This window comes from Haliaeetus leucocephalus, unplaced genomic scaffold (genome assembly GCF_000737465.1).
Source record: "Haliaeetus leucocephalus isolate CR32 unplaced genomic scaffold, Haliaeetus_leucocephalus-4.0 Scaffold395, whole genome shotgun sequence".
In the NCBI taxonomy this organism is placed as follows: Eukaryota; Metazoa; Chordata; class Aves; order Accipitriformes; family Accipitridae; genus Haliaeetus; species Haliaeetus leucocephalus.
The window spans coordinates 4,063,622-4,074,694 of NW_010972831.1; the positions used below are offsets into that span (position 1 = coordinate 4,063,622).

Consider the following 11,073-nt stretch of genomic DNA (forward strand, 5'->3'; position numbering starts at 1 on the left):
GGGGGGAGGAGGGGGTCCGGGCCTTGGCTGTTGCCATGGCGATAGGGTGACACGGTGTGTGACACCCCGGGGAGGGGGATTGCAGGCCCTGTTACCATGGCAACGGGGGGGCAGGGGCCATGTGTCACCCCAGGGTGGTGGCCAGGCCCTGTCCCCATCGTCCCGTCCCCCCCCCCCCCCCCCCCCCCCCCCCGCCACCCCACGCTGAGGCCCTGTCCCCGTCCCCGCAGCATCGTGCACCTCTGCCTGCGCAAGGCCGACCAGAAGCTGGTGATCCTGAAGCAGATCCCGGTGGAGCAGATGAGCAAGGACGAGCGGCTGGCGGCGCAGAACGAGTGCCAGGTCCTCAAGCTGCTCAGCCACCCCAACGTCATCGAGTACTACGAGAACTTCTTGGAGGACAAGGCGCTCATGATCGCCATGGAGTACGCCCCAGGTGGGCCCTGATCTCCCCCAGCGCCCGCGGCTGGTTCCTTCACAGGTCCAGGGGATGCCAAGCCTTCAGCTCTCCTTGGGTTGAGCTGGCATGGCCCCGTGTTCTGCTCCTTGTAAAAATCCTGTGCTTTGGACCCCCAAAGAGTCCAAACGCCTCTCTCTTGAACAGACATTCCTTCCTGCAGAAAAGGATCTGGGGGTCCTGGTGGACACCAAGTTGACCGTGAGCCAAGTGACTGAGCGCTGGCACAGGTTGCTCAGAGAGGTTGTGGAGTCACCATCCTTGGAGATATTTCAAAAGACAGGTCGTGGTCCTGGGCAACCAGCTGTCGGTGGCCCTGCTTGAGCAGGGGATTGGACCGGGTGACCTCCCGAGGTCCCTTCCAACCTCAACCATTCTGTGATTCTGTGATTCTATGCCTTACGGCTGCTAGTCGTATCCAAAACAAAGAGATTTCTAACACCTCTGTTGCTGATAAGTGTGCTACCATCTGCCCTTGGCTTAGGTTTCACATATGTTTCCCTGTGTCAGCTCTCGGCCACGCTGTTGGTCCCACACCTCTGTGTGGAAAGGTGTGATTTCTAATGAGATTTGCTGTGGAGTTTAAGATTAAATCAACATTTGCATGAGGGTTTGTTAAAGTTGTATGTGAGCCCTGAATCTGGACCTTCCCTTCTCGACAGGGGCCTCTCCGTGCCACGTGGCCTCTTGGACTGCAAGAATTCTCCTTTGCAGAACAGGCTTATCTTGTTCTGCCATCAAGGTTTATGTCCTCCTCCAAGAGCTGTAATTTTAGCGTTTCTTTTCCTGCTGCTTTTGACAATATGTCAACAGTAATTTTTCTCTCGCTGTTTCTTCATCCCACCAACTGTGCTGCCATTGTTCTCCGCATGGTCTCCGGAGCACTGGAGGACATGCTGCGTGTCCCACCAGGATGTGCTTTTTCCCATGCGCTTGACTTGTTAAGATGCCGTGGCTAAATCCCCTTGGCTTTTAGGCTGGGTTTGCGCTGCCCTGTGCAGCCCTTGCCGATAGCCCTTTGTTGTTCTTTGCAGGGGGCACGCTAGCGGAGTTTATTCATAAGCGCTGTAACTCCTTGCTGGATGAGGATACCATCCTGCACTTCTTTGTGCAGATCCTCCTGGCTCTCCACCACGTGCACACCAAGCAGATCCTGCACCGTGACCTGAAGACTCAGAACATCCTCTTGGACAAACATCGCATGATTGTCAAGATTGGCGACTTTGGCATCTCCAAAATCTTGAGCAGCAAGAGTAAAGCCTACACGGTGAGTGGCCTGGCTTTGCAGGGGAACTACTTACCACCATGGCAGCAGGCTAGAAACTCTGGACTTGGCTCACGATAGTCTCTTGGAAGCTGCTGTAGGCAGCGAGGTTGGATGTAGCATACTTGCAGTAGGCCACATCCATGTGCCACAATGCTGCTTTGCTCCTTGGAGTTTACATAGGCTGATATCTTCATGCCCAAGTTTGCTGCAGTTCTGCGGGCTGCAGAAAGGTAAGAAAGACCTGCCTGCCCAAGCCTGGGAGAGGATGGGGTGTCTGGGTGAGGGTAGACAGGGTTCCTCCCACTGTCACAGTGGGAGGTGTGGTGTTTGCAGGCTTGTCTGACACATATTTGGCAACTGAATTCCTGCCTGTGCCCCGCCACCCTGCTTTGTCTTAATCTCCTCTCTCTGCTTGAGACTTGAGTATCATTCCCCACCTGGTCTAATCTGACTAGACGTTTATATCACGCTCATTGCTCTGGGCTCTGATTCTCTTAAGTGGATAGGAGCAAAACTGGAGGTAATCTGTGTATGTGCAAGGGAAGTCACCGGAAAGGCAAATGCTCGTGTTTTTTACTGAGATTGTCAGGCAGATGTTGACACCAGGGAACAAAAGCCCCGCTTCACTCAGCTTTGCCTCGTGGTGCTCTAGCCAGCCAGCACACTGGGCTCTAAACTGAGCCTTTCTCTTTCCACCTCGCTGCCCCAGTTTCACAGCATCATGGTAAAATCCTTTGTCTCTTCTAGGTTGTGGGAACTCCGTGCTACATCTCCCCAGAGCTCTGTGAAGGGAAGCCTTACAACCAGAAGAGTGATATCTGGGCTTTGGGCTGTGTGCTGTATGAACTCGCCAGCCTCAAGAGGGCTTTTGAAGCTGCGGTAAGAGGGGTATGATTTACATGTAGCACAGGGAGCTGTGGCCTCGTACAGAGGTGAAAATCTATGCTTGGATCACTCTTGTCACTGAGCCTGGAGGTGTGAAGGCAGAGGGCAGTGCTGAGAACTTCTTGCTGCTTGGTCTCACCTCTGACCGCCCAGCCACTGCATGTCTCTCTCTTGTTTTCTCTCCAGAATCTTCCTGCCTTAGTATTGAAGATCATGAGCGGGACGTTTGCCCCAATATCGGATCGATACAGCCCTGACCTGCGCCAGCTCATCCTTAGCATGCTGAACCTGGATCCTTCCAAGCGGCCCCAGCTGAATGAGATCATGGCCCAGGCCATCTGCATTCGGCCCCTTCTGAACCTCTACACTGATGTGGGCAGTGTCAAAATGAGAAGGCAAGTGATACTGCCACCTTAGTGTCCCTTGGGAGGGGCTGCCACAGCCCAAAACATGTGTGACCAGCTCACTGTCTCTGTTACGAGCTCCAAAGAGAGTGTTGTCCCCATGCAGCTCCCCTGTGTTACCCAACATGCAGCTGCTGCAGGCCAAGCCTGGCCCAGTGGCTTGGGGCCATGGCAGGTGCAGGCTTGTCATCGCAGTAACAGTGAATAGAGAGTTGTGTGCTCAGGGGGAAGCAAACTGATGCCAACTCCCCTCTCTCAGGTGGTGTAAAGCACCTACTGTGGCAATTCTGTGAGCTATTCAGCCATGGCTTATGCTGTAGCTCTGTCCAGACCTTCTGTGATCCAGGGCTCTGCAGGACCTCTGGGGCCGAGCTGACATTAAGGACTGGATTTTTGGTTTGGCAGGCCTGAAAAACCCTTGGCTCCGGTGCCGACAGTAACTCACAGCCGGACGGGGGGACGAGTGAGCAGTGCCAGGCCAAGAGGTGAGTCCTGGCACAGTGTGTTCAACACAGCTTGATTTGGAAGGACCCTTTCCTTTGGATGATAGAGGGTCAGAGAGGCACTTGAGCTTCTGCAGAGAGAAAATTAAGAGACATCCCCTTCCCTGAGGCCTGGAGGAGCCCATGGGCACCTTGGCTCTGGGGACCAAGCAGCGCTCTTTCTCCAGCTGCCTCTTCTAGGTTTTGAACCCTTGAATCAAGTTTCTGCTGTTCCCAGCAAAGGCTGGGAACCAGCCAGGGGTGCTGAGGGGGGATGTCTCGGTGCAGCGCAATGCAGCTGGCACTGGTAACAATTAGCTAGAGCTGTCGTGGTGTCTCTTCCCTCAGTTCTCGGATAAAATACAAGGAGCTGTTCCCATGTGTTTCTCTCAGCCCTGGCTGGGAGCATCCCAGCAGCCCCTTGCCAGCCTTGGACTGGCGCTGGTCTGGCCCTGCTAGCTGGCAGGCAGCTCTGCTGGCACCCAGACTGGCTGGTGTCGTTTCTTTTCTTGTGGGAGAAGAGTCAGGGATCTAAGTTGATGATTTCTCTTTGACCCATAGGTGTTCGAGGTGGTTCAGCCAGGACAGGAATCCCTCCTCCACTGTCATCCATCTACACCTGGGGGAGTGGGATCACCACCCCTCTCCGCCTGCCCATGCTTAACACCGAAGTGGTGCAGGTGTCTGCCGGCAGGACGCAGAAGGCCGGGGTCACCAAATCGGGGCGGCTCATCATGTGGGAGGTGAGTGATGGGGAACCTGGGGCAGGCAGTGGCTGTGGAAGCCTCGGATGTGTGATTTCTGAGGAGACCTTTCTGCTCAATGCATAGGCCCTGGCACTGCGTCCCTCTAGGACCACTGTCCTGTCCAGGGTGCGGGTAACACTGCTAAGCCTGTGGGAAGGGGGTCTTCTGAGTTCTCCAACCCAGCTCTTGCTGCACAGAGGTGCAGCAGCTGACATGGCTTGTCTCCGCCAGGCTCCCCCGATGGGTGCTGCGGGAGGCCCTTCTCTCCCAGGAGCCACTGAGCAGCTCCAGCCTCAGTTTGTGTCCCGCTTTCTGGAGGGCCAGTCTGGCGTGACCATCAAACACGTGTCCTGCGGTGATCTCTTCACAGCCTGCCTCACAGGTGAGCTGCTGCCTCCTGCCTTCGCCTGGCTGAGTCCCAGACCTCTCTGCATGGCAGATGGCTTGCAAATGCAGCGTGACTGCCCGGGGAGCCTGCTCAGAGAGGAACTCAGGAGATGCACTGGGCTGGGGTGACACAAAGGCCTCTGTGGCCTCTTGTGTGACATCAGGTGGGAGTCAGAAATGGCAGGCTCGGTCCTCCTATGATGCCACACTGGTCAACTTGGTCCCAAAGGTCTGTCTGTTGTGGGGAGAGCCACAGATTTGTTGGCCTGGCTGCAGTGGTGACACCTGAAGCCAGAACTGGCCTGTACAGTGGGGACTGCAGTGTGAGGAGTGTCTGGGAAGTTCAGCCTTTCTCTGTCACCTACTTTGTGAGTGTGACGCAGACACAAGCAGTGACCAGCAGTGACTGGCGTTGCAGTGAGAAGTCAATGTGAGCTCCTGCAGGGCCGGTTGCCCTCAGCCGCAGGAAAGCAGGGTCTGAAGCCCCCTTAGAGTGGGCCAGGAGGCATTCTGGCTGGGAGGGGAGCACCCACACCAGCCCGAGGCCATGTGTGTGGAGCAAAGCCCTCCCAATGGTCCTCTGGGAGCCCTGTTTGCACTTCTGCTGGGGATCAGGGCAGCAAACAACAGATATGCAACTGGCAAACTTCGTAGGCATGGGTTTGTCCTACCTCTCCATGGCGTTTCCTGCCACCCCTCTGCTGGGTGGCTGCTCAGTGAGCGTCTCTGTGTATTTTAACACCTTGACAGACCGTGGAGTTAACAGCTCCTGCGTACACAGCTGCAATAATGTTATCTCAGCGCTCTCCTATCATCTGCTGTTTGTTTGGCGAGTTGTCGCAGCACATCGAGGCTGCTGCTCTCTGGCAGCTCGCTGAAGGCTTCTGGCCCCCACAGCAAATTATGAGTCAGAGTGGGTCCAAGCAGAGCCGCTGTCCTGGGAGCCACGGCCAGCTCCACGGGCTGTGTGTGCCTTGCAGGGCCTCATGTGTGCCAGTAACACGACTTCTTTCTGCTTTACCAGACAGGGGGATAATCATGACTTTCGGCAGCGGCAGCAATGGCTGTTTGGGGCATGGAAACTTCACGGACGTAAGCCAGGTTTGTCGTGAGGGTGCTGGGTGTGCTGCCCCCCCAGGGTAGAGGATCGTGCCCTCTGTGCCACGTGAGAGGGCTCATCCCAGCTCCAGGGATGTGCATCCCAGGCATGCTCTGGCATCCGACCCCTTCCCCCCTCCTCTCCCTTTCACTGTGGGTTTTAAAAGACCCAACCTGCCTCTCTCTTTCTCTCTCCCCCCCTACACAATGATCCCTTTGAGCGTGGGGGAAGTCAAGAGCTGCCTTGTGGTTGCTGTTGGCAGGCTCCCAGCTTGGAGGCTGCCTCCAATCACACACCTGCCTGCTTCACTCTTGGCCTGCAGCTGCCAGGGTTCACTGAGAAAAGTTATTTTTCAAAAGAGCCAGTATTTAAAGAAGAGCTGTGTGTTTCCGATTGGCTCGGAACACTAGGGCTGAGGGCCCGTCGCTCCCTTCCAGTTTCTTCCTTGCCTGCCCTCGGATGCGACAGCAGCCGATGGCTTCCAGCCGAGCCCGGGGACTGGTGCCATTTGTCACTGTGGTCAGCTGGCTCGTTTGTTCTTGCTCCGTCCAGAGCTGAGCTGCTCCGTGCTTATTGCTGGGGAGGGGAGACCAGTTGGGAGCAGCAGCCAGATCCCAACAAATGGTGCTTTTCACTTGAAGAAGATAATGAGAATGAGGCTTGCTGTGGCGAGGTGTCAGATCTAACAGCAGGTCACAGCAGGGGCTGGGTGAAATGCAGAGATCCTGGTCTTTCCACACCTTAACGAATATGTAGCTGATAGCTCACAGCTCCTCTGCACAAGAGCCTTTCAGCCAACGCATCCTGCACCAAGCCCCTGCCTGCTCAGAGCGTGCGTTAACAGCCCCTGGCACTCCCCACATGGGCAGGGGGGCGAATCCCAACCCTTCAGCTGAACCTATTCCCTCTCCAAACCGTTGTGCTGGCTGCTTTCTTCCGCCCCAGAGATGTTTGCATTATCTTCTGTGCTGTGTGCACGTAGTTTCTAAACCCTTTGAAGAGTGTTTGGAACAAAAAAATTCTCTGGTGTTTGTGTTGGATGAAAACTGGGATGCTGCCAGCACTGTGTTGAGGCTGGGGGGGACGGGTGGGAGGGACGGGAGCAGCCGGGCAGGCTGGGAGGTCTCGGCTGACGGCTGCTGCTCTTCCCCTGCCAGCCCAAGATCGTGGAGGCCCTGCTGGGCTACGAGATGGTGCAGGTGGCCTGTGGTGCGTCTCACGTCCTAGCGGTTTCCAACGAACGGGAAGTGTTTGCCTGGGGCAGGGGGGATAATGGTAAGAGATGTCTGCTTTGCAAAACAGGGCTTGTGCTTTCCATTGCCTGTTCCTACTCCCCTCGCTGGCCCTGCTTGCCTGCAGTCCTCTCCAGATGTGCCAGGCTAGGTGGGTGTGGAAGACTTGCAGCTGCTTCACTGCATACCAGGGCCTCCGCGCTTTGGGTTTCACTGCCTTCTCTGGCAATAGGTCCCAGGCTGGGCCCTTGCAGCAGCTATGTGCAGGCTATTGTTCACGGGGCTGTGCTCGGGTTGTGTGTTGCCATCAGCCGTGCCCTGCTCTGTTTCTCCTGCCAGGTCGCCTTGGGCTGGGTACCCTGGAGTGCCACAACTCCCCCCAGCAGGTCACAGTCCCGCCGGAGCATGAGGCCCAGAGGGTCATCTGCGGCATTGATTCCTCCATGGTCCTCACAGTGAAGAACCAGGTTCTTGCTTGTGGGAGCAACAGGTAAGAGGGGCAAGGGTCTGTGCTCCAAAGCTTGCCTACAGCCTCCTGGGCCTGTCCATTTGTGTCCAGCCCAGGAAGAGGGAGCAAGGGGCTCTAGAAGACATCTCTGTGTGATCCTACTCCCCAGCATCACGCTGCTGGTGGTGCAGTTCTGCTAGGGCAAGATTTGTCTCCGGGTTGTCTGCGCCTGGCTGCATTCGGCCGGCTCTGAACTGTGCTTTTTCCCGCACAGGTGTAACAAACTGGGCCTAGATCGGATCAGCTCAGCAGAGGAGCCTTCCCCAGAGGACCAGGTGGAAGAGGCCACCATGTTCATGTGTGCCCAGTCGGCCCCCTTGAACCAAGAGCCGATTGTGTGTGCTGACATCGGTACAGCGCACTCAGCTGCAGTCACAGGTGAGGGGTGTGTGCCCAAATCCCTGAGGGGGAACCTGCATTTTCTCTGTCTTCCCATGGGCAGAGGCCTCAGAGAGGCTCGGGAGGCACCCTGCTCCCGATGCTGGAACTCTGTGGAGCAGGATGTTCAGCATGGTAGAGAGCAAAGAGCTTCAGGGGCTTCAGTGCATCCTTGGGTGACACCCAGTTGTTTCTCTCATCTCTGTTGTCAGCTTCTGGCCAGTGTTACACCTTTGGGAGCAACCAGCACGGGCAGCTGGGCACCAACTCCTCCCGCAACAGCCGCGTACCCCACCTGGTTGTGGGGCTCCAGGCAATGAAGGTCACCGTGGTGGCTTGTGGGGATGCCTTCACTGTGGCCATCGGAGCAGGTGAGGCTGAAGCCCCTGTGTCCTGGGCTGCAGCAGGCCCTGGCTTTCTTGCCTGCAGTCCCTGCTGTGGCCAAGGCAGGCCTTGGAGATACCCCAGGGCAGTACTGGGGAGATGGGAGGCCTGTTTGCTGGTGAGCTCTGTGTGCAGCAAGGTGTATATATCCCTCTGCAGACGGCGAGGTGTGCACATGGGGGAAAGGAGCCAGGGGACGCCTGGGCAGGAAGGACGAGGAAACGGGAGTGCCGAGGCCGGTGCAGCTGGAGGAGACGCATCCGTACCTGGTGACCTCCGTAGCCTGCTGCCACGGGAACACGCTGCTGGCAGTAAAGCGTGAGTAGAAGCTTCGTTACTGTGATTCCTGCCATGAAGGTCCAGCCAGACACAACGCCTTGTGACCGGAGCTGTACCGAGTAACCCTGGCACGTAAGCTCTGTGTTATTCTAGTCCCTCTAGAGCTGGAGATGAATAGAAATAACTTGAAGCCCATAAAAATTCCCCTTCTGCTGTGCAGCGGTGTGACGCTTCCGCTAGGCTAGGGCTAGGGGAGCAAAGGGACAGCAGAAGCAGTCTCGTGCACTCCCAGACAGGTGGGCTGGCCAAGCTGTGGCCGGTGGGGAGCTGGTGTGCTGGCGGTCCACCGAGTATCCAAAAAGAGCAGCTCTCTAATTGATGCTGCTGAAATAGAAGCTGAGATTTGAGGCGTCATTTTGGCTGCTGGCTTTCCATTGTGGTTTGGAAAAGATAGCGATGGTTTTGTGGTTCTTCTCTGCTCGGGCCAAAGGCAGCATCATTGCACGGTTAAAACGTGCCCATGGTGTGACCTGCCCTTCCGTTGCCTGGATGTACGATGGGAGCCTGGCCCAGACTGCTGGAGGGGCCTTTCTTCCTCCTCTGCTGGGCTGATTATGGCCTCAGCGCTGGGCTGATGGATTCCAGTCTCAGCCCACTTCAAGGAAGCTAATTACACCCTGGAGGGGAGGAGGCCCAGCTGACTGCCCCAGCGCAGCGGAATTGGCCATGGCTCTCATTCCTCCCCTGCGAGTGCCGAGCTTTCACGTGATGCCTGCTGCCACGTGAAGGGGACAGGGAACGGCCGAGTCCCTGGGCTCGGGAACAAGTAGAGCATTTGTCATGGGAGTAAAAGGGTTTTGCCTCTGCAGGAAGGCTGCAGGCTGCTCTCCCCTTCCGCTGCTGCAGTTGCCCTGCACTCTGTGGCAGCTGGTTTGGGGACTCCCACCTGCAGCACCGTAAGAGCAGGAACTGAGCATGCAGCCCCACTGCTGTCCGTCTGCACTGCCCGGTCCAAAGCCTCGACCCGCCTGTCTCAGTACTGGAAATACAAACTCAGCAGCAGCGGTGTCAGGGCAGCAGCCTCGCCTGCTCCAGCATCCCTCAGTAACCAGGGTGCAAAAAGCATCGAGGGCTCTGTAAAAAGCTGAGATCTGACTTTGGGCTTTCATGCAGCTCAGTCTGCCTGGAAACCTCTCCAGAGAGAACACGAGAACCAGTGACACGTGTGATGTCATTGCTGCTGTCAGCTCTAGCTGTGATCTGGCCCAGAGAGGGTGCTGGCACAGGCGAGCAGCGTTCCACCTTTGGGGCGGCAGTTCTGCACCGCTCTGCGGTTTCCCTCCCATGTGGCCAACACTGTTTTTGACTGGCTTGGGCTTCTGCCCACTTTAACGTGAGCCCGCTGCTGCACCCTTCTCTCAATCCCACTGCAAACACGGGAATAACTGGGAGAAGCCAGGTGTGCTGGAGAAGAGGAGGAGGGCGCAAGCCTTAAGAGACTGTATTTCCTCCTGCCTCCTGCTTGTGCCACTACTGAGGCCTCACAGTGGCTTCCTGGGGTAGCGGGACAGGGATTGCGGTGCCCATCTGTTGGGTATCTGGCCTGTGTGGGGCAGGGCACTGCTCCATGTAGCTTCATCGAGATGGCGGCTTACGGCTTATTCTTCGTTCTTGCCCTTTGTGTTTCAGCTGCCGTGGAAGAGTCGCCTTCCCAGTGAGTTTGAGTTGAGAGGGGCCGCATCCAGCCTCGTCATATAGATGCTGGGGCTCCCCCCAGCCGCTCGGCATGCCTGTCCTCTCGCTGCTGCCCGCTACAGCCTGGCTCGGACCTGCATCCCCAGGCTCGGGAGCTCCTCGGCTGCACTCCGAAGGCAGCAGTCTGGAAACAGGGAGCTCGTAACGATGGTTCCCACGGAACCGGAGCTGGTCTCACTTATCGAATCAACAAGGGTCGCTGTGAACCTCCAGTGCCTGAGAGCTGCTGCCCTGGCCATGCTGTGGGGCAAACGTCCCCAGAGCTCTGGCGCTGCATTCAGAGGGTCACACTGGGGCTCTGCCCCTCCCTGCTTGGAAGTGCCTGTGTAGAAGGGTTAGGAGGACAGAGGTGGTTTTCTCCTGTGGAAAGTGTCTCTGGTTACAAAGCCCAGGCTGACAGCTTGGTGTCTGAGAGAGCTGTCAGCCTTTGCACAGCAGTGTCTGGAGTTAAGGCCCCAGGCGCTACACTGGGTGACTAAGTGCAAACCTCTTTTCTAATTAGAGAAGTCTGTCCTTTCCCATCCCCCCCATAAAACGTTTCACCCGTTTGTTGAGCTGTTCATCACGCTTTCGAGGGTCCTGGCGTGCACGGCTGGCCGAACCCGTCGCGAGCAGCCTCTCTGTGTGGCACAGCCTGGCTCGCTCTCCTGAAATGTTGCCTGGAGCTTTCCAATTACAGCCTCCCCTGGCCCCGGGAGCTCACTGGAGGATCCTCCAGCTGACATTTGTCCTCAGGCCCCTAAATCCTGCTGCTGACCAGCTCACTGGCTCCCAGCTGAGCTAGCGGAAGGCAGCAAAACACAGCAAGCG

General features: G+C 56.9%; 1 protein-coding gene across 1 annotated transcript in view; it reads left to right on the forward strand.

The window, feature by feature from the left end:
* Nucleotides 1-10,226, forward strand: part of NEK8 (NIMA-related kinase 8) — a 10,542-nt gene extending 316 nt beyond the window's left edge. Inside the window, exons 2-15 of the mRNA XM_010573644.1 lie at nt 231-436; nt 1,492-1,724; nt 2,472-2,603; nt 2,796-3,004; nt 3,419-3,498; nt 4,057-4,238; nt 4,473-4,623; nt 5,653-5,729; nt 6,885-7,002; nt 7,299-7,449; nt 7,682-7,845; nt 8,058-8,216; nt 8,389-8,547; nt 10,198-10,226. Of these exons, the coding sequence (XP_010571946.1) occupies nt 231-436; nt 1,492-1,724; nt 2,472-2,603; nt 2,796-3,004; nt 3,419-3,498; nt 4,057-4,238; nt 4,473-4,623; nt 5,653-5,729; nt 6,885-7,002; nt 7,299-7,449; nt 7,682-7,845; nt 8,058-8,216; nt 8,389-8,547; nt 10,198-10,226 (2,050 nt within the window). The remainder of the gene's footprint in view (nt 1-230; nt 437-1,491; nt 1,725-2,471; nt 2,604-2,795; nt 3,005-3,418; nt 3,499-4,056; nt 4,239-4,472; nt 4,624-5,652; nt 5,730-6,884; nt 7,003-7,298; nt 7,450-7,681; nt 7,846-8,057; nt 8,217-8,388; nt 8,548-10,197) is intronic.
* Nucleotides 10,227-11,073: the final 847 nt, after the last annotated feature.